This window comes from Bradysia coprophila (genome assembly GCF_014529535.1).
Source record: "Bradysia coprophila strain Holo2 chromosome IV unlocalized genomic scaffold, BU_Bcop_v1 contig_84, whole genome shotgun sequence".
NCBI classification, from domain to species: Eukaryota; Metazoa; Arthropoda; class Insecta; order Diptera; family Sciaridae; genus Bradysia; species Bradysia coprophila.
The window spans coordinates 1,466,053-1,488,421 of record NW_023503376.1 but is presented as its reverse complement, the minus strand read 5'-3'; the positions used below and the strand labels follow the sequence as shown (position 1 = coordinate 1,488,421).

The 22,369-nt window shown below is 35.1% G+C and overlaps 4 protein-coding genes across 4 annotated transcripts in view; 2 read left to right on the top strand and 2 right to left on the bottom strand.

Annotated features, from left to right (window-relative positions):
• Window positions 1-9,893: 9,893 nt before the first annotated feature.
• LOC119072757 (sphingolipid delta(4)-desaturase DES1) lies at window positions 9,894-11,851 on the bottom strand. Its single transcript, XM_037178046.1, has 4 exons — window positions 11,341-11,851; window positions 11,083-11,286; window positions 10,764-11,020; window positions 9,894-10,688 (listed from the first exon to the last, which is right to left on the bottom strand). Exons 1-4 carry the CDS (start codon window positions 11,648-11,650, stop codon window positions 10,494-10,496), a joined length of 966 nt encoding a protein of 321 aa, XP_037033941.1. The 5' UTR covers window positions 11,651-11,851; the 3' UTR covers window positions 9,894-10,493.
• Window positions 11,852-15,147: 3,296 nt separating this feature from the next.
• LOC119072741 (protein disks lost) overlaps window positions 15,148-22,369 on the top strand; it is a 118,843-nt gene continuing 111,621 nt past the window's right edge. The window contains exon 1 of the mRNA XM_037178022.1: window positions 15,148-15,353. Within this exon, the coding sequence (XP_037033917.1) occupies window positions 15,273-15,353 (81 nt within the window). The 5' untranslated portion in view covers window positions 15,148-15,272. The remainder of the gene's footprint in view (window positions 15,354-22,369) is intronic.
• On the bottom strand, window positions 15,400-16,010 carry LOC119072768 (cyclin-dependent kinases regulatory subunit 2-like). The gene is made up of 3 exons (XM_037178062.1): window positions 15,803-16,010; window positions 15,625-15,727; window positions 15,400-15,560 (listed from the first exon to the last, which is right to left on the bottom strand). Exons 1-3 carry the CDS (start codon window positions 15,859-15,861, stop codon window positions 15,474-15,476), a joined length of 249 nt encoding a protein of 82 aa, XP_037033957.1. The 5' UTR covers window positions 15,862-16,010; the 3' UTR covers window positions 15,400-15,473.
• Window positions 17,760-22,369, top strand: part of LOC119072745 (brain tumor protein) — a 40,214-nt gene continuing 35,604 nt past the window's right edge. Inside the window, exons 1-2 of the mRNA XM_037178030.1 lie at window positions 17,760-18,185; window positions 18,528-18,702. The gene's annotated coding sequence lies outside the window, so the exon portion shown is untranslated. The remainder of the gene's footprint in view (window positions 18,186-18,527; window positions 18,703-22,369) is intronic.

Sequence of the window (22,369 nt, the reverse complement as noted above, 5' to 3'; positions counted from 1 at the left end):
TTCTTACATTTTTGCAATGTTTCTGTGATATTTTCAAGTAATTTTTTTTCCATTTAGTTTTTAAGTTGTTTTACACCTGAAGAAGGTCTCAATAAACGAGCGAAATATTGCGGCATCGAAGTTTGTTTTTCTTTGGATTTTCTGCCGATATACCCAAGTAAAAATACCAACAATTTTAGGGTGGAGAGCAACAGATTCCACTTTATTTTAGATTGTCGTCAGGAGATGAGTCGAAAAATGACAACTGAAAATTGAGGATTGATGAAGGTTCAATCAAAATGTAAGCTTAATTGAAGTGGAGTTGAAGACCGCCTGGACGAGTGTATTTTTTCATCGAAGGCTTTGAGAACACTGGAAATAATTAGAGCGGTAAAAATTCAAAATAAAGTAAATTCAGTGTAAGAAAATAAAGAAGAAATGCGTACATCGATCATGGATAGCGTAAATTGGATTGACGGGTTCCGTTCTCAATTTTATTAAATAAATATTTAGGGGGATTTAGATTTTTGAGTGCGTCGGGGAGGGTGTTGCCTCGAGATTTTAAAAATATTTATGGCCTACGTCGGAATCATTGGTGAATTTTTTGAGCTTAGCTCCTTGACTAAATCAACCACATACTATTTTGTTCGAAAAGCCCTTTCCTTCCATAAAAAAACGAGCCATCAGAACAGTCGGAGCGTTTGCTGCGACTGAGCCCCGTACAAACCCGTATATGTATTGCGTACGTGACCCTTTTGCGTCTGTCACCCTACTTTGACCGTAAGCCGATGCGCCGGTTAAAGTAGTTAAAGTAAAATTATTATGTAATGTGGACATCTTAGAAATTGCGCATAGCGCAATTACGAAGCCCCGTACGACGTTCCTTTCAAATAAAACAAAAATTTCAAATAGCCCTAAAATTTTAATTTATTGAGTATAAATACACATAGGGCCTAGTATCGCCCTCAGTCCGAGGACCCAAATTTAATTTTTTTTCAACAACATTCTATTCGGTGTTCGATTACCTTCCAAATGACACAAAAATTACGAAAAACGAATGAAATTTACTCGAGTTCAATGTAAAATACACATAGGGCCCAAGTAGTAGCCTTAGTCCAAGGACCCAAATTTAATTTTTTTTCAACAACTTTCTATTCGGCGTTCGATTACCTTCCAAATGAAACAAAAATTACGAAAAACAGATTAAATTTATTTGAGTTCTATGTAAAATACACATAGGGCGCTAGTAGCTTTTCACTTCTAAGGTCCTAACTATCGGTCCACTCACCCGATTAAAAAAAAATAATCCTGGATTGGTATTGACAATACCTATCATTTGCTGTGTCATTTACATTTCCATCGTTTATTTTGCCATAAATATCACCAAAAGACCTTAAATCACTTAGGTGGCCCTAACTCACGAAGGGCCGACCCGAATATGCCCATCTTCGAACTTAGTCTCACTATTTTGACTATCTTTCAGGGAAAAAAAATAATTTTGAAATCGGATTTGATTTACTCAAGATATCGACGTGACAGACAGACGGACAGACGGACAGACGGCCCAAATTTTTATTGCGGATTCGTCATCTATGAACATAGGCAAACACTTTGCCCTTACCGTCTGCTTCGAATTCCATCAATTACACACGGCATCGTAATCCTATAAGCCCCTTCGTACTTCGTACGGGGCTAAAAGTAAATAGATCAGCTTCAAGGCCGTTTGAAATTTAGTACTCAAATAACAGCTCCTTTTTGACATAAAATTTTGGGTTAAATAAAACACAACGAAAATTATCTGAGATTACGTTTGAAAGTACCGTAACTTGAAGATGATCTATACACCTTTTTTGAAATTAAATTTGATTTTTGGCAGATCTAGAAGTGCCAAAAATTCAATTTTTTTTTTCAAAAAAGGCGCGTTTGGTGTCATTTTAAAGGGGAAGAAAAGGGCTTTCACAACAATTTTCTGTTTGTTTAATGTATTCAAGGGGCCAAGCTCAAAAAATTCACTAATAGCTCCGAGACGTAGGCTATAAAAGTATCAAAATATTTGTGGACGTTTAGTAGTGATCTGTGGTACGATTCGTACATTTTTAAGAAAAACAAGACGTGCAGGTCACTCTCTCTTATCGCTTTAAGTTTCCCTTATCCTTTTGTAATTTTTCATTCTTAGGATTCAGTGTTACCGTTTGTCCAAATATCTGATGTATTACTGAACTCACCATTTATATTTCACATAATTTTAGACTTTACGATGGATAGGATGTTTCGGTGGAACTGACCATCGTGAGTTTTGATCACTAGAAAAATGCTGACCTCATTTATTGTTGTTACTTCTAGTCTCAACGACCTTTCGCAATAATGATGTCAGTCGCAAGGTTCTGAAAGAACAGGTTAAGACACATCTGAGTTGATCACGAAGGCGGTGACACACAAATTTTGACAAATAGATGCTATTTATCGAACATACTCAATACAGATTGTTTGAAATGTCAACCTGATAAAAACTATTTTTTTTCTTCAAGTTGACATTTCAAACAATCTGTAATGAGTATGTTCAATAAATAGCATCTATTTGTCAAAATTTGTGTGTCAGCCGCCCTCGTGGGTGTCCTAACCTGTTCTTTCAGAACCTTGGTCAGTCGTACACATTTTTTGTTTCTTCTTCAAATTTTAAATTTGTGTGGTGGGATGAGACGAGGCATAGGCGTACACCATTACAGCGATATCTTCTGTTAGTTTACAGTCCATAGTAGATTATGCACCTCTGTCTAAATTTTTTTAACGATATTTGGAAGCCATGTAAGCCGAGAGTGTTTATCTGCCAAGAATAGATTTACCGAGATAAACAAATTTGCTCTCAAGGAATTACATCGAGATTATCGTTCTCGGTAGATAAAAATAATTACAGTTTGTTCAAAAATGAAATGCACAGTTTTTAGTATTTCGAGACAGTTGACAATTTCAATCTGTCAGATAGTAAAGGATGCGTTTAATTAACCGGCGCATTAACAGATTTGAAATTTGAATGGTTTTTTTCCACAGCTACAGATTTTTGCATGTTAAGTTTCTTACATTTTTTGCAAATAGCATTTTAATAGTAGGAAACTTAGATTTCGTCAGAAGAATTTGCGAACGGAAAAATGTAAATTTATTTTTAGTCTGAGTATTGTTCTACATCTATAATTTATCTTAGATCGTGTCTTTATTCAAAGAAATCGATGGTGTTGTACAGCGGCTAACTGTTCAACTTCAATTAGCAGCAAAAAATCATCACGGAAAAAACTTCAATTATTCGAAGCAAATTTAATGTTGAAAATTTGGTTCGAATGTTTAAATATTTGTCACAAATATTTCAAATATTTATGAGAAATAAATTCAAAATTATTTGTGACAAATATTTTAAATTATTTGTCACAATTTTTTTAAAATATTTATGATATTTATAATTTTGAATTTATTTCTAATAAATAATTTAAATACTTGTTGCAAATTTATAAAATATGTGTCACAAATAATTTAAATATTTGTCACAATAAATTTGGAATTTATTTGTCAGAAATATTTAAAATGTTTATAACAAATAATTTAAAATTATTTTATATTTTATATATTTGTCACAAATAAATTGCGAATTTATTTGTTACAAATATTTACATATTTGTGCCAAATAGTTATTTATATATTTGTAGAAAATAATTGTTGAGAATTTTTTTTCCCTGATGCTTATTCGGGGTTCTAATACTTCAAGTGCCGATAAAACTTCTTGTCAAAAATTTGCTAAATACATGAAGCAGACGGTCTTTCTACAGATTTGAGTATTCAAAGACCATCGATTTGTTTGAATAGAAACACGATCTAAGAGAAATCATAGATGTTGAACAATACTCATTACTCAGACTCAAAATAAATTTACATTTTTCCGTCCGCGAATTCTTCCTACGAAATCTAAGTTTCCTACTATTAAAATGCTATCTGCAAAAAATGTAAGAAACTTAACATGTAAAAATCTGTAGCTGTGGAAAAAATCATTCAAATTTCAAATCTTTTAATGCGCCGGGTAATTAAACGCATCCTTTACTATCTGACAGATTGCAATTTTGAAATGTCTCGAAATACTAAAAACTGTGCATTTCATTTTTGAACAAACTGTATTTATTTGTAGTAAACGCATAAGGTCAGTGTTAGGGAAGCCATCGCGGAAGCCCACCCTAAAGGTTCTTTTCTCAACCTTTTTTTTGGAGAGAGTGAACATTTCCAGAACGGACTACAATTAAAACTAAGTTTCGAATCGTTGGTCCCACACTATATGTTACTATTAGGTATATATATTACTGATGATCACGCATCTGCCACAATGAATTCATTCATTAAATCAAATCCAATTCGAATGTGTAAAGAATCTACTTCGCTAATAAAATTGCGTAAACACAAGGCCCAAATTACGTATTCTAAAAATAAAAAATAAACAACCGAAACTGTGATTCAAATTAATAATCGAATCGATATTCAAACATAGCATAGTTGAACTTTAGACGGGTAAAAGATAATTTGCGATGATTGAGAGACAGATATCAGTAGTAAATAAAAAAAAGAAAACATTTTTATCGTAAACCAAATAGAGGCAACACTTCCAATTAATGAAACACAAACATGCAAACTCGAATAGAATACATTCTCCGGCTTATTCGTAACTATCTTGCTAAAACATTATCATGACCGCATATATTGACATTGTTTGTCACGCTTAAGTATATATATTCAGAAACTTCGATTCAGACATATACATATAGTGATACTCATCGTGACCTAATCAAAGAACAATAATTTCCATTCAATTATATCGGGCGCTACTATTTGATAACCGAATGGTAGGAAAGCAACAAGGAAACAGAGAGTGGAAAAAAAAACGTAAAGGAAAACAATCAAGAAAAGTTTCGTGTTCAGTTACAATATGCAAAACCATTTCTTTTATTACACTTTTAGAAATATATAAATAAATATATACAAATCTCTATACATAACATACATATTATATGCTCTCTCTCTCTCTGCTGATGTGTATATCGTATCTTATATTTATAATTCATTTCCAGTAGAAAAATTTACCTTTATTCTGAAGAAAATATTTTTTTGTTTACCGGGAAGAAAATGGGAAATTCCAATAAGAAGTTTTGCTGCCAGAGCGGAGGGAGGACCGCGAATCGCTCTTGTTGGAATTTTACATTTTTTCCAGTTTTTCATGCTTGCACGGCATCAGTAACCGTTTTTCTCCACGAAACCAATACATCAAATTGTGTTGCACCGAAACAAAAACAAAGGTGACAGTTCGGGGAAGTAAAGTTCACTTTTCTAACCTGTCAAATGAAGAAGGAAGAAAATAAACATTTTCTCCTCCGAACTGTCATAAGACAAAGCGTCAACAAAACGTCATTTTATCATGGGGTTTCGAGTGAAGAAAATAAGGTTAATCACACAGCACATATGAAAAACACTTTTTCTGTTAACTATAATTATCAAAGCCATCACTTATGGCAACAGGAAATGAAATACTTTATCGGAAACAAACCAATTTACAATAAAATTTTATGTCTACTCCAATTTGAGATTCTGCATTGTGGAAGGGATGCAGAAGTCTTAGCGTTAACCCTTTAGAAACGGCAAGCGTATCGCAACCGATAGTCGATAGCAGATGACTAACCGTTTCCATAAAGTTAATACAAACATAATCAACCTTTCACATACAACCGGCAGACGCATATTCTCCAACGTATTACTTCTTTTGGTCAAAGTATTTTTGAACAGATTGATATAAAATCCATGTATCGAAAATCGTATTTTTCCTGTTTCAAGCACTACTTTCGCCCTCAGCATGTAAAATCCATTAAGAGGGTACAAGGGTTTAGCTTTGGACAAGAACCAAAATTGCGCGAAAAATAGGGCATATTTAGGAACATAATTCTCAGGACTCAAGAGATGGAATACAGCAAAAAGGGAATTAACGATTAATTTGAGCCTTACTTAACAGAAATTTGTTTTCGCATTTATAAAATTACTTGATTTTCACAATTATTTTTCACAATTAAAACACGTCTGCAAGGCAAAATTTTTTTCCACTTTAGGTACATTTTTTCGGCAGTACATCGAGAATAAACACATAAGTTGCTATATCAAAACCGTTCCTTATGTCGCTGACCACGAAAATGTGTTTTCCTATTTCTAAAATTCCTTTTTGTTTTGATTAAATTAATAAAAATCAAAAATTTTTCTACCACGGCGGCCATCTTGCTTTCACACTATTTCTATGGTGGCCGTCTTCGATGTTCCAGATTCTTTTGTTATTGAAGACACAATGAGCATTTCACTTGAATTAAAAGAGGTGGCGTCATAGTATTTGGTTTATGTCCACAGCTAAACCCTTGTACGCTCTTAAAATCTCATTTTTGTCTGTTTATTTACCTCGGCTTCACCTCAGATCAACGAAATATACACGAAATACAGAGTTTTTACCTCTTGTTTCTTGTCATACTATTACCTAACTAAGTATAAAAAGACGAAAAATAGATTCTGCGTGTGAATTTTGTTGATCCGAGGGCGAAGCCGACAGACTTTTCATTTTTAACCTGAGTTCTGTAATGGCTTTAACATCGTTGTAACATAGATTTTGCTGTATATGAAATCAACCATTCATCGCTTGTTTTTGTTGTCGCCCTTTTGTAGGAAAATCGTTCTTAGATTACAATTATAAATGTGACTAAAGCAGATAAAATAATTCTATTTGGTAACAAGAAACTTAACACACGGCTTTTATTACGGTGAAATTTAACTGTAGTGTTTTGTTGTTCATATTATAATTGATCGTAGCTAATAAATACAGAAAGCGATACCGAAGAGACATTGCAATTTTGATTGAACCCAAAAAACCATTCTTATCAAATCTATTTTTTTGGCACACGGTAATAATAATAAGCAATTGTACTGCAGTGCTCTGGGCTAGAGGTATTTTAAGTGGGCGGTGCAGTTTCGAGTGATGTGTAGCATCAAGATAAAATTTTATAGTGACACAATTTCATGCTGCTTTTGTGATAGATACAAATGAACGAGCAGACCAATAAAAGCATGTTTTTGAGTGGAAACAGCACAATTATTACGTTATGCAATTTAAAGTGAAAGAAATCGATTAGCTCCAATCAGGTCGGATACTGATTGGGATCTTATCAAACCGACAATGAACGAAAATGAATTAATTTTTGCAATTGAAATATGAGGAAAATCTAACAACGAAAATAGACAGGAAAACTGAGAGGCGTATGATAGAAAACTGGCCATTGGCCGTTAAAATCCTGCTCAGGTCTTGAGTGGAAATTATGGAAGTTATATTGCGAAAATAAAATTTAGTTCTATAAATGTCTGTTATGTACGACTATGTCCTTGACACAATCAACGTTTCGCCATGAAATCCTTATTACTGTTATTTTTGCTCAAAATTTGATACAGAAATCTATTACTTCATACATTTTGAAGATTTTCCATACATTTTGATATAGGTCGGAACTGACAGCTTCTGGCAGACTTGGTGTTTTTGCAAAAAAATCTAATTCGACGAAAATTTCGTTTTTTCGTCAAGTTAGATTTTTCTTATAAAAATGCCAAGTGTTGCAGACGTTGACAGCTTGGGAAGTGATTTATATAAGACCACATATGCGGTGGTCGCAGCACAATTTTGGCATTGACTATAGGAACATTCGACGCGTTAAGAGTGATCATTGCGAATGAAGAGTATATCTTAGGCACTTTATGGAATGATTTTACCGAAAATTGTTATCCAGCCATGATTTTCTGTTCAAGAAACAACAAGAATTTTAATTTGTTCGTGTGTGCAACATTAGATGTTCCTTGAGGGAACATCCGCTGAAATGGACTGGATATAATCAATAGGGCGTATCGAATTTTTAGAATTTTAAGCGCCGCGATAGCCTGTGTGCGGAAAACGTAGATCATTGAAAACTAATTCCAGGCATATGGTTGATGGATCCGAAGATGCCCGGGAAGAAGTCCCCCCGGACGACTTTAACTTTCAAATGGCCATAACTCGGAAAGTTGAGAGTATTTCTGAAAACGATGTTCTAGCAGGATGTAGAGCGTTAAAAACTCTACAAAACTGCCAAAGAAACCGATGGTCCAAAAGGTGTGTCTGTTGAGGTTTTCTAACATCGAAAGTTCGACATTTTCGTTTTTGACTTTTATTTCCTGAGGGACAAATTATTAAGTTTAGCTTTTGGCATGATGTTGTAGAGGAGGTCGAGTACTACCAGTACACTAGGCATTGTCCCGGTCGGCGATCCATCCGAAACCACTTTTTCAACATTAATGAATGAACTTTCTAAGTGTACGTACCCACGTCGCCCACGAAGCCAGTGCAGACACTGTAACCGGTGTTGCTGAGTCGAGGTAACCCTGGCCAATAAGTGCACATAATATTCCATAACAGTAGCTGAACTCTTTTACAAAATATTTGGGATCTCGATGTAGCACATTATATTGACACGGTATACCACGAAGTTCAACCTTTTGTAAAAATATCGAAAAATGTGTATTTGCAACGAAATCGACTTCTTACTACTGTTCGTGGGTCAAATAACTAATTAAAACGATTATTTGTTGTTTTTCTCACAAATTTCACTTTCTCAGATTTTGTAGTACAAAATGTGCTACACCGAATTCTTAAATATTTTGTAAAAGAGTTCAGCTACTGTTATGGAATATTATGTGCACTTACTGGCCAGGGTTACCTCGACTCAGCAACACCGGTTACAGTGTCTGCACTGGCTTCGTGGGCGACGTGGGTACACTTAAAAAGTTCATTCATTAATGTTGAAAAAGTGGTTTCGGATGGATCGCCGACCGGGACAATGCCTAGTGTACTGGTAGTACTCGACCTCCTCTACAACCTCATGCCAAAAGCTAAACTTAATAATTTGTCTCTCAGGAAATAAAAGTCAAAAACGAAAATGTCGAACTTTCGATGTTAGAAAACCTCGACAGACACACCTTTTGGACCATCGGTTTCTTTGGCAGTTTTGTAGAGTTTTTAACGCTCTACATCCTGCTAGAACATTGTTTTCAGAAATACTCTCAACTTTCCGAGTTATGACCATTTGAAAGTTAAAGTCGTCCGGTGGGACTTCTTCCCGGGCACCTTCGGATCCATCAACCATATGGCTGGAATTAGTTTTCAATGATCTACGTTTTCCGCACACAGGCTATCGCGGCCCTTAAAATTCTAAAAATTCGATACGCCCTATTAATCAAGGCGAAGGTTTTTAGTATCGGAAAATTTTCTGGGAAGGATGAATGAAAGTGATGAAATTCACTAAAATTATCGCTGCATTTGTAGAAAATCTGTTACTTCCATTGTTAGAAGTAGCACTAAGTGTTTAAACACAAAATCTATTGATTGACAAAGTGTTGTATTACTGTGACTTGACCAAAATTGTTGAAAAAATTTATTTTATTCAACGAACGGCGAACGAAACGTACTACCGTTTTTCGTGACGAAACGTTTTACCTTTTACAATCATAGTGCGGACGAACAACGAACAACGCACTATGATTGTAAACGGTAAAACGTTTCGTTCACGAATCGTAAACGGTAACACGTTGCGTTCGTCCTTCGTTGAATAAAGGAATTACTGACCAAGCAATACAACAATTTTTATCAACGAAATCTATTACTTCGCATGTTTTAACATTTTATGTACTTATTACCCTGTGTCCATCGACTGCAGTCGACAGCAGATGTACACCCCTTTCTCCATAAAAATGATCTGTAGCATGAATCATTTATTTTCCGATAATATCCAACGTATCATCATTTTCCCATAATAGATTATAAATTTTTATTGATTGTCTTAACGTCGCATCGCGCTACTATTGCCTCCGAATCAATATTTTGTTTTGTTGGTTTTATTGACTTTTTCATTTTCGACTTTGTTTTGGTAATAAATGTCTTATCCGATCTACTAAATTAGCACTATCGGCCACATATAGTAGATATATTGTAGTTGGTCACGTAAGTAGAGGTATATGGTACATATGGTACATACTGCATACGCGATAACATTGACAGGTATTATGATGTAGTATATGCATACACCGATAAACACGAACGAAAGAAAGAAAAAATGCTTGTGACTATGTCGGAAATACACAAACAAAAAAATGGAATTTATCTTATCAGCAGAAACAATACAGGGATTACATAACGAAAAATATCGAGCTCATTCTAGGGCAATCAGACGAATTATAGAAATTAATGTGAATTTGTATAAGATACCCGTTTGGATATTATTTACAATTCCGCTTATCGAACGAATCAACAATCGACTCGGAATTTTTTTTTAATCTTTTTCCCGTCCATTTTAGACCAAAAAAATATAGAAAATCCGTGCGACTTAGAGTAATTTTAAATGAGTAACAAAATAACACTACTTTTGGTATCCACACAAATTCTACGACTTAAGTCCTTTCTGCTTTCGCTTAATACGAGCGTACGGTCCCACCGCTGGATCCATAATAAAATCGTAGATGACACGACACCAACTATTATGCTGCGGCATATCGTCATAGAATTCAGCAGCGATTCGCTTTACTTCCGGTAACCGACTGCCCGGAACAGCGGGGAAATCATGATGCTCGTTGTGATACTGCAACATATTCGAATTGGATTAGTTTACCACCGGAAGATCGAATCATGTCTAAAAATCTAGTCCTTCACTTACCCCTACATTGAAGGTAATGAAATTGAGCGGCCCGTAGTACGAATACGTTTCGAATCCCTTTGCGAACATATAATGTTCGGAAATGAAATGTCCTGCCACCGGATGGAATCCCATCGCTAGTAGCGTACCGATGATTAAGTAAAACATCACTCTCCATCCGAAGAAGTACACGACAATCGTATCGAACACCAATTGTATGGCCAAATTGATGAATTCTTGCCGACTCGGTGGTTTTGGATTCACAATCAATGGTCGAACTGGAAGTGAAAATTTATTTTAAAAACAAAAATTCCGTGATTGGAAGCGACGAAACACGTACGCATGTAAAAGAACGGCTGGAAACAGACCCAACAGAATTTGCCGAACGTATTGGAAAATAGCTTAGCTTCCAGTAGCGTTGGTAGATCCGTGTCAATCACTTCATCACCCTGATAGCGATGATGTTCCAAATGGTATTTCTTAAACGATATCGACATTGGGACGCCCAGTGGAAGATTGCAAAAATACCCAAAAATACGATTTGCTAAAGTGGTAATTAGTCATCCGGCAATTAGTTATTGTTTACATTGCAACGTACCTAATGGCCGGGCGTGACCAAACGCCAAATTATGCGAAATTTCATGCACAGCTAGGGACAGCGAATGGTTGATAACGCCGCCGAAACAATACGCCACCAGTATGGTAATCGGCCACGATTGCCCCTTCATCACAAACAGCATCACAAACTGTGTGAGCACCATACTGCCGGCAACGTATTTGAAATTCGGATCGTAGCCAAATAGTTTTTTGATTTGCGGATACTTTTCCAAAATCATTTTCCGCCTACTGGCATGCGGCTCTTCCGTGTAGCTCCACTCAAAATCTTCTCTAGTCACTGTTTGACCCATTTTCCGGTCCTATTTACACTGATTTTATATGAGGTACTTGGGGGTAAGCACTGTTATCACAGAATGGAAAAATTTGTAATATCAAAATCAAATCGAGTTAAATTCTAAACACAAAACGGAATCATTTAGTTTTTCACTTGCTCGCCGCGGAGAGCAAATGACTCAAATGTCTACTTATAGGAGTTGTTAATGTCGCGTGAGTGTGTATTATACGTTAAATACACATTATCAGAAGTGAAACTGACAGATAGTATTGGTAGCCATCTAGTCGACAGTAGCTCAACCATCATGATTGTTATTTTCTAACTACAGAGAAACGACCAAGGCTGTACATGAGGAGGTTATGCCGATCGTCATTATTTCACTGGTGCAAAAACATGGCGGTTAACTGTAGTTTTAGTTGCATTAAAGTCCGAAATTTCAACTGCATTGAAGTTGCACTACAACTTTGTATGAAAATTGCAGCAAAGTTCAGATGATTTTTGCAATAATGGCGATCAAAGCAAGGTTCTGAAAGAAGAGGTTAAGACACTTTCGAGTTGATCACGATCATAATTTTCCTGTAGCGCCAACAAAATTGTAGCGCTTGGAAAATTTTATATGACGATTCCAACTTAACAAAAAAAAATGTTGTTGTCAAGTTGACTTTTCAAACAATATACATGTCTGAATTGTCAAGATTTGTGTTTCACCCGCCTTCGTAAGTGTCTTAACCTGTTCTTTCAGAACCTTGGATCAAAGTATGTACATAAACGATTTTTAATAGATCTTAGCAAGATTCAAAACAAATACAAGTGGTTTGGACTAGTTTGTGAAATTTTGCAAACCACATTTTTCGTGGAAGCAGTTTTCTTGATAATTTTACAAGTGAATAGATCTGCAACCTGGTCAAATTTTTCAAAAACTTTACATGCGTTTGATAGCTCTTGAAATTCCCTTCAAACAAGCTACAACACGATATTTTTCGTTTCGATTCATAGGAATTAGAAGAAGTGGGAAATTTTTAGAAGAAGTCACAGTCGGGAACACTGGATATTTCTCCGTCGTAAGACAATTGTTTTTAACTTCAAAGTACACCAAATTGTATGTAGAGTGGTGTGTTCACAAATAACTACAAAATAGTGCTCAAATCCAAGGTTTTAAAAGAACAGGTCAAGCCACTTACAAAGGTTGTTGAAACACAAATTTTGACAATTTAGACAAGTTGTGTCAAACAAACTCATCGTTATGAAAAGAAAACTTGAAAATTATTTTTTTTCAAGTTGACATTTCACACAATCTGCAATGAGTGTGTTCAACAAAACCCGTCTAAATTGTCAATATTTGTGTTTCAACGCCTTCGTGATCCAAGGCTGTATACTTTGGGGAGGTGACACAGATAGCCATTTTATTAGATACGCGGGAACACACCATTTCCATATAAACAAATTCACCAAAATTAAATTTGTATGGCGTGGTGAATTTTTTGTATGAAACGTGGTGTGTAACCCGCGTATCTGCATCTGCGTGACCTCCCCAAAGTATACAGTCTTGTTCGTGATCAACTCAAAAGTGGTTCTTTCAGAACCTTGCTCAAATCCAATCTATTGATGTTGAAAATCTCAACTTTCATACTGTCAATTGAAGCTAATCCATAAACAGAGTGCAGTTGAAATAAGTTTTTTAGACCCGTACGAAGTACTGGGGTCTTAGAGGTTTACGCATACGTTTGTAACACGTCGAATTGGACTCCCTGAGTAAGGGGAAACCTATTGTGGTTGTCTAGAGATGCCAAATCCGCGAAAAAAAAATGTCCGTCCGTCTGTCCGTCTGTCCGTCTGTCTGTCTGCACGATAACTTAAGTAAAACGCATCCGATTTTGAAAATTCTTTTTTTCCCGTTTGGTAATGTCAAAAGACAGGCTAAGTTCGAAGATGAGTGATTTTGGATCGACCCCTCCCGAGCTGTGGCCCAATTAGTGCTTTACGGTTTTTCGAAGATATCGGACATTTAAACGTTAAACTTGTAAGTGATACGTCAAATAAAAGGTATTTACAATACCGATCGACAAAAAAAAAGTTTATGGAAATCGGATGACCGACTCGTGAGTTAGACCCCTTGGTGTGGAACAGGCACAGGGCGGCAAGCAGTTTTTGCTTGCAGGTCGGCCACATTTGAACATATTTCGTCTGTTTTAGCTTTATTAGATAGGTATTGACCGTACCAATCAGGGAAATTTTTTTTTATGAAATTATGTTCTCCGGAGCGTGAGCCAGGTTTCTTGGAGTGAGCTCTTATCTGGCTACTCGGAAGTACAGTGAACGTGGTGTATTTTGACAATATCTCGAGTAAATTTTGACCGAATTTCATGAATTTTTTTTTGTTTGAAAGGCATTAACGAATTTAAAGCGTCGGTACTATTTCCGGTCTCCTAACAAAATGGCTGCCGGCGGCCATATTGGATTTTAGTAAAACGATATAAAGTGGGAAAAATGATACTTAGAGAGTTTCTGTTAACATGGAAATATTGTGTTAAGTGTGAGGGGTTTCAGGGATTCCATATATGGACATCTATATATACCTATATACAGCTATATTGAGCTATATACAGGCATATAGAGCTATATAATAGCATATTTATCTGTGAAATGTTTATTTACAGTGAAATATAGGTAAATATAGCGGTATATAGCTGTTTAAATAGGAATTTATGAAATTTGACTTCGTACGGGGCTGTCTATATTGCCTCCGGCAATTTAATTGTATATGATAACAAGGCAAAGAGTGGACAATGTAAGTGATTTAAAAGGAAGAATAGTTTTTCAGCAGAGAAGAAAATGAAGTAAGAGAAATGAAGAGTTTCACATTAAAGGCTTTTGATACGAATAGGTGTTTCGTACGGGTCGGCGTTAGCTATGTTTTTTTTTGAAAATTGAGAATAATCATGAGGGGCAGACCTTTCAAATTCAGTAGGGGAAACCAACTGTTTATGAACTTTCACGATAGTACACAGTTTGTGGAAAATATTTGAAAAATCGACACTCTTCAAAAATTGCTAAGTTTTAAATAAGCGACTGAAAATTTCTTTATGTGATTTATTGATTATTTGATAGTTGAGGTTCAATATTTTGCAGCCCAGCACGGGAAAAAAATAATTTCAATAAATCACATCAAGCAAAAAAATTTCAGTGGCACATTTAAAACTTCGCGCTTCATTTTGTTGATCATTTCGCAGTGTCAATTTCTCAAACATTTTTCATGAACTGTGTACTTACTCATCCAGTATCACAAATACCAATTTAGACGTACGCATTAACACGGACATTGTTAATCTGAACAAGGAAGAGAATGTCTTGTGGTGTAAAAACTTCCTGCTGTGCATAAATAAACTTACCACGAAAATTCGAAAATAAACCATCACCAGCGTCATCTAGTAACGTGTAGATAAATTATTGCTTCAATGACAGTTTACGTCAATCTCTGACATTTAGCGCATTTAGCTATCATTAGTAAACAACTTCAACCTATTTTGATGTGGTGTAGTTTCTTTGAGCTTCTAATTTCATTTCTTTCGTCTGCCAAATAAATGGCCAAACGCGGTAGTGATCAATTCAAATAGTTTTTTATTGTGTGGTTCATAGCGATGGCTGAACAAGTGTTAGAGTGGCTGCTAGCCAACGACCCGTCTAAAGGAACTAGCGACTGGATTGCTGATGCTTTACAGGTTAGTGAAACTCTCTCTCATTGATAGTAAATAAAAACGCGGGACATCTGATTTACTTAATAAATTTTTAATATCACACCTAATATCGTTGAGACAACATGCTGCTCGTATCAATATTTGTTACTGCCGCTGTTCTGCTGTATCTGTCTCAATCGGTCGTCGAAACAATAAAACGTGAGGCTCAGGTGCGTGTAGCATATAATGTACCTACAATTACGTGTCGGTCAAGCATTGTGTTACCGTTCAATTCCGTTAAGACAAATCCACTTACCCAGCCAACAGACTGTTGCACCCCCAAGTTTCGCCATTCAGTCTCTGACATTAAATGTGTCTTAGGAACGTTTCGTGCGATTTCTTGTGGCACAATAACATGTCTGAAAATATCAATGAAATTTATTGTTTTCATAACATTGTCGTGTACTGTATTTATGGATCTACAGGTATCTCACCGGTATTCGTAAATTTGATCGTAATATTTTTCCGAGTACTGAATTTGGTCCACAGCCATGCTTACACTAAGTCAATGGGAAATGCGTATTTGTCGTATTTTATGCAGCAAATAGGATTTTCCGCTCAAAGTTGTTTCTCTTTTCTCGTTAAAATATTTTGCTGTTTTTTTTTCCTTCTTTTTACATTTAAACGTCACTTCAATCTACCAGAGAATCTACTTTATCGACTGGTAAAAATTATTTGAATTATAAGACCAGTGCGGTGTTCTACAGCAACTTGTAACTTTCATTTTACAAATGTCAAGTGAAAAGTATTGTTCTGGGTTCTCAAGTTGCCCGAAGCACCGGCACAAAATACGTGAAAACAAAACTCCAGTTCCGATTAGCAAATGATATAAACACCAGTTTCAAGTAGAAAACGTTGATTTCTTTGTTACAAAATCTACATAGACAAATTTCCAACTACGCTCAGAGAAATAATACATTGGTACGTCTGTAGGGAGGAACATTTCAATTCTGACACCTATTGGAGAGTATACGAGAGAATTGCATCTCTTCCAAGTGCATGTACAAAGTGCAGTTTACTGTCAAACGTCATCCAGAGGATCATAACCTCAACGCTTTTTCATACATTTTGTCAACAAAATTGTTTGGAAATGTTGATTGACATTTCAATGTTGCACTTGGAAGAGACCTATTCTCTCTCATAGGCTGTAACTGTCATTCACATTTTGACATTTTCCTTCTATCTTATCGACTGATCATTTCTCTGACAAAGTAGTGCAGTGTTAGTGTACTAAAAGTCAGTCTACGCTAGCATATAATTCAAGCTCTTTTATAAGGACATATAAAACCTTGGACATATTCTTGACATTGCAATGCGTGCAACATGAAGAAACATAATCTGAAAATCCGCTGAGACCCCGTGCCTCCAAGGTTCTGAAAGAACAGGTTAAGACACTTACGAAGGCGGATGAAACACAAATTTTGACAATTGAGACTTGTTTTGTTAAACACACTCATCATTATAGATTGTATGAAAAGAAAACTTGAAGAAAAAAAAAATGATTTTCATCAAGTTGACATTTCACACAATCTGCGATGAGTGTGTTTAACAAAACCTGTCTAAATTGTCAAAATATGTGTTTCGTGATCAACTCAGAAGTGTCTTTACCCAATGAAAGTGTAAAACAGGTATGGTCTATTGTCCGCCCGGAGGACATAAAAATTTGATTTTCGTACTTAAACGCACTCATTTTCATATTATTTTGACATAAAATGTGAGTGCGTTTAAGACAAATTCGGCGATCGACCATACCTGTTCTCTACTTTCATTGTCTTTACCTGGTTCTTTCAGAACCTTGCGTGCTTCCACTTACATAAAAAACAAATTCTAAACAAGTCACGTTCGCGCTCACATTAAATTGTCAATAGATTTTGACTCGTTCGAAGTGTGTTTTTATCGAGATGGAAGCGGTGAAGTTTATTTTCAATTCAATACTGATGCTTTTGATTGCTATCAAGAATCTAATTCGGGTACTTTATAGTAGATAGAGTACTATTGTAATAACAGTTATTCAACATAATCGGCTCGATGCACACGGTGAAGATGTGGTAACACTAAATTGGTGAATAGAATAATGCGCCATATTTTGACTGGACGTGTACGGCTGTGTGTATGCGTTTTACTGGAAAATCTATATGACATTCTTTTTTGAATTTCAACTAACACATCGAAACCAAAAATGGCATCGGTATACGTCCGGACAAATACAATATTGTACTCTTCTCCTTTGTGCAACCGTTTTTCCACGTCGGTGTTGGTGAAATTCGTTCGTTAATATCTTCATGTTATGACATAATCCACCACCATCTCACATCCGAATTGTGTATATTTCTCGCATCAAATTTAAAAAACATGGTCTATGCTACCTATACCATCAACCAGTGCTCCATAAACTTCAGCAACCGGGCACATTTGTGTTAAATTTTGTCGATCATACATGATATTATTTCACTGGTGTTGGCCGCCATCATAGTGGCTTGGCTGTTTTGCTGTGAACAAGAACAAACCCGCATTTACACAAAGAGCTCAAGAAACAATAATCTTTTATGTTGTGTGGTATTAAACAAAAAAAATTATCGAGAGAAAAAAATCCGAGAACATTTTTGTCATTAATTGTGCGCGTTTTTTAACCTCATGTTTCGTTTTATTGTAAAGAAAATATTGTTGATCCCATTCGATTCGGAATTGATTCGAGGACTTTGTGTTTGAATATCTCGTAAATGTTTTGGTGAACAAAAGAACTTAGAACCGCGGACTAACAGAAGGCGAAACATATTGCAATGTGATGTATTTGAAGCGGAATTGAATCGGTTGAATGTGCGTTTGTTGAAACAAAGAAGAGAGAATTTTGTTTTTTTTTCGTTTTTTTTTCAATGTTCGGTCGTCATTATTCCATGCAAATTGTTACTTAAATAAGTTTATTATATGACGAAAAAAGTAATGATCTGTATGACAATAGTTGCGACAAACCCAGTCTGCTAGTTGATCAATACGAGACGAAAAATATTAAAAGAAACAAGAAAAGTGAAAGTCAGCGGCTGGCTGCTTGCGCTGGGATAGACGTTGCGATTTTTTTTTTTTAACATAAAAAAAAATTTAAAAAGAAAAACCAAAGTGCTTTGCCTGTAATAACGTTTAATTCGTGTTTTTTTTTTCTAGTTAAATATTGGAATGAAACTATCTACGGTCTTGCAAACATAAACATTAAATTAAACAATTTTTGTGATAAAATTAAATTAGAAGCAAACATAAGTGTTTTTTCTCATCGTTCTGCTAAAAGCAGCCAAACATCATCGAAGACATAACACAACATTCTGGATATAAACTTGAAGTGGTATGGATATAATATGGGGTTTCTTTGTGTATAAAGTTTTCCGTATTGATGCAGGGCTGTCCATAAGTCCTTGTGTTTATACACACGGGATTCGAATTAATCAAAAACGAATTTTAAGAAAATTTTTATCAATCAAAATGGAACCACAATTGCCGATTAGTTAAGTTTAAAACGAAAATTTACAAAAAAAAAAAAATATTTTGCATCTGTCGGTGTCTCGGTACACTCGAGTACAATGTACTCCATATTTTTTCATTATAACTTCCAACCGAATAAGAAACTATTTCTCGTCTTGTCGGTTGGTTTGGTTTTTTTTTTCCTGTCTTGTTAAAGAAAATATTCTTCCGCTCTATACGCTCTAGCAACAACAAATTATTCTTACAATTTACCAGCGCGTTTTCAAGGCCTTTTGATGTTAGTCACCGCCGTCACTTATTCTCTCAACTACACACATAATTTACCTATAATCGTACATATATATCGGCTGTATATCGCTGGTGTTCTTGTACAACAAATATAACATGGTTAAATGAACCTTCTATCTGAATGAACCAAAAATTTCACAGAATTTAAATTTGAAATGGAGAAACAACAAAAAAAAAAATTTTTTTTGTTTTTTGGTTCGAATGGACAAAATATATTACGTCATTGTGCGTGTCTGGCGAAGCCATGCATAGAATATATATCTATATATTTCATAAAACATTTTCAATTTTGATGTGTGTATAATATTCATCCGGTATGCTTTAGGTGAAACATATTGTAGTTTTATTGATTTGCCTGTTCAACTTTGCTGCATATTCATTAAAATAATTCATTTCACCCCCCCAGAAGTACGTTTGAAAATATATGACAACAAAAAAAACAGCAGTCACCCGAGTCACCCTCTCACATAATTTTCCTCTATCAAATATCGCCCGACCAACTCAAACCCGACAGGCGAAAGCAATACAGACGACATTTATAAATTTTTAGATATTACAATACTTATTTCCTTCGTTTTTATGCTTAATGCTGGAATATATTATACTTAGTACCTAGTTGGAAAATACTCCACAGAGTCAGAGTGTATCTGTATAATAATAACAGAAAAAAAAGCAGCAGCAGCAGAAGAAAGAACCAAACGAACTCGAACTCTCTGTGTTCGTATTATGGGAAGTAAGACTGCATACATGCGAGCATTTCATTCCTCCATAATAGCAATTCAGCCATGTATCTACATACATATATGCAACGACTATACATGGTTGGTATAGTACATAAAATATACCCGTGATGTGCGATATGAGTCTCTCGAATTTGTAGGTCTGTTTTCGGTTTTTTTTTTTTTTAGTTTTGTTCATACCCGAAAATATACAACCATCTCATCGTCACACAGAATTATTTTCATTAAAATACAGAAAACACCAGGCAGCAGAGGGGTAAAAGTAAAAATATATATTCCTGTTTTGTGCCCCGTCTATTAAATATTTACTATGAAGAGGGCAAATAGATTTTTGTTTATGCGCTGCTGCTGCTGCTGTTGTATGTGGATGATGCTTGTTGTATTTAATAAAATTTTCATTTTTGTAATTTTTTTTTGTTGTTCATTCCTCCTCTTTCGTCGTATTACGATTTTTCCCTATTTTCATTTTGATGTTTTTAGACTGGGTTTTATTGATTTTTCGGAATACATTTTCGGGATGGAAAAGTTTTATTGTTTTGTTGATGTTGTTATAATGCTTATAAATGTGTATGTGAAAGAGCATAATAAAAGGTATAAGAGAATGAAGGGATATAATATACGATGCGGGATAGTTAAACAAGAGTGGTAACGATGGAAAATGATGAAACAAAGGAAATGACTGTCTGGTGTAGTGGTGTAGACGGTGTAGATCAGGCTTTTTAGTTGTCGGGTATTTCTTCTTTCTTTTTTTGTATTATTCATTCTTAAATTCGGTGTTCGTTCCATGCGTCTTATATACGTTTGTGTTTGTTTGGGTGTTTAAAGGTTCTTGTAACAATGGCGGTTTTAAAGGGATTTCAAATGTGTACAATTTCACGTGTAAATAACGGGTCTTGAAGGAAGTGTACTTAATAAATAATACGCATCAAGGATATGTATATATAGGGGCTCTTTTGTGTGTTCATGAATATTATCAAATTAAGAAACCTTTTGACTGTACACATATTCTAGTGGCACAAGAGGTTTATTTGAACACGAAGGTTTTTCGATTTTGTAAAAAATAAAATATTTGCAACTTTTTGAAGGTCTTTGCGCACATTTTAACGAAGCAATTTAGGTGCTATTTGAAGGCAATATAGTAAAATATGTTCGCCTTCTGGCGAAACGAAAAAAAAATACCCAGACAACGGCATATACACTACACATACGTATATATATATATTCGTCTAGTCAATCTTCGTGCGGTTGTCTGATTTATCACTTACGGTTATTGCACTGTAGCTGGTAGAGTTCATTCGAAAAGGATGCAGCGACAATACGAGTTACAAGAATTTAGAAGAAGAAAAAAAAAAGAACGGTTCAATGTTGACGTAGTCGTTATGGAAATATGGAATGTTATTGGAGGGTCGATGGGTTTTATTGTTACCACTACAAATTCACGAATTTTTAGGGTTCTTAATGCATGTGTATCATGTGTATTGTATTACACACAGATGTACATACAGCGGCAAGTAGTGGAACAGGGTAGTGAGACAGGGTTGCACAAATTGTCGAAATGAAAGTGGTTGTGAGGGTTTGTAGGTTTTCGATGCAAATAATGAAGGTTCTTTTGGTCACTTTGACTGGACCTGATTTCCGGAATTTTCAAAAGTTTCTGAAATTTTTGGAGGATTTTCAAGATTTTCAGGAATTTTGAGAATTAGAAGAATTTAAATTCATCAAAATCTGCCCTGCACTTTGACCGAACTGACTCCGAATCAGGATATGGTGAAACGGTTTTCTGTTTTACCTCATATTCTCGCTGGAGTAGTTTCGCTGACGTAGAAACGATGTTTACAGAAAAACCATCAATTTGCAACGAAAAAAATACTCAATCGATTATTACTTGTATTACATTATGCGATATGCCCTCGAGTATTCCCTATCTTGTAAAATCTAATTTATTCAAAGCAAACATTGAACGATAAATATGAATTGCGATTAAAACCTTTGCGAATATATGCTGCAAAGCATTATATGGCTTTTACTTCAGCATTTGCATAAGTTGCAAAATCGGCGCTCTAAAACCTTCAAAGCAGCAAAATTTCCCAAAAAAAAAAACAATTTTTGTGAAATGGTTTCGTTTTATATCGAAATAACACAAAAACGAAGTAGAAACCGGGTAGCTCACGGAAGCAAAGTCACTTGAAAAAATTGTATTTATGTGAAAATCGAATCCTAGCAACGACGAGACGAGGATGGTTGAATAAATGAACGACAAGAATTCGTTTTTATTTTATTTTTCTTTCTTGTCTGTAAAATGTAAATCTGTAAAATTTCAATGTTATTTTACGTAAACGATATTTTGCAATATTCGCATTCGAGCAAGCAAAAAAAAAATTGAAAAGAAGAAGAAGAAGAGAAATATCATTCGATTCAATACACCCCAATAAATACCTTATTTTTATTTTATCATTTTGAAGGGATATAAATATGACTTATGAGTCTTATCAGTGTTAACTG

Coding starts and splice junctions, on each gene's coding strand:
- LOC119072757 (XM_037178046.1), bottom strand. CDS start 11,650: ATGGGTCAAACAGTGACTAGAGAAGATTTTGAGTGGAGCTACACGGAA. Junction 11,021..11,082: donor CCAGCCGTTCTTTTACATGC/GTACGTGTTTCG, acceptor TTTCACTTCCAG/TTCGACCATTGATTGTGAAT. Junction 10,689..10,763: donor TCATTACCTTCAATGTAGGG/GTAAGTGAAGGA, acceptor AATATGTTGCAG/TATCACAACGAGCATCATGA.
- LOC119072768 (XM_037178062.1), bottom strand. CDS start 15,861: ATGGCTGTGGACCAAATTCAGTACTCGGAAAAATATTACGATCAAATT. Junction 15,728..15,802: donor GATCAAATTTACGAATACCG/GTGAGATACCTG, acceptor TGATATTTTCAG/ACATGTTATTGTGCCACAAG. Junction 15,561..15,624: donor TGCAACAGTCTGTTGGCTGG/GTAAGTGGATTT, acceptor ACGTAATTGTAG/GTACATTATATGCTACACGC.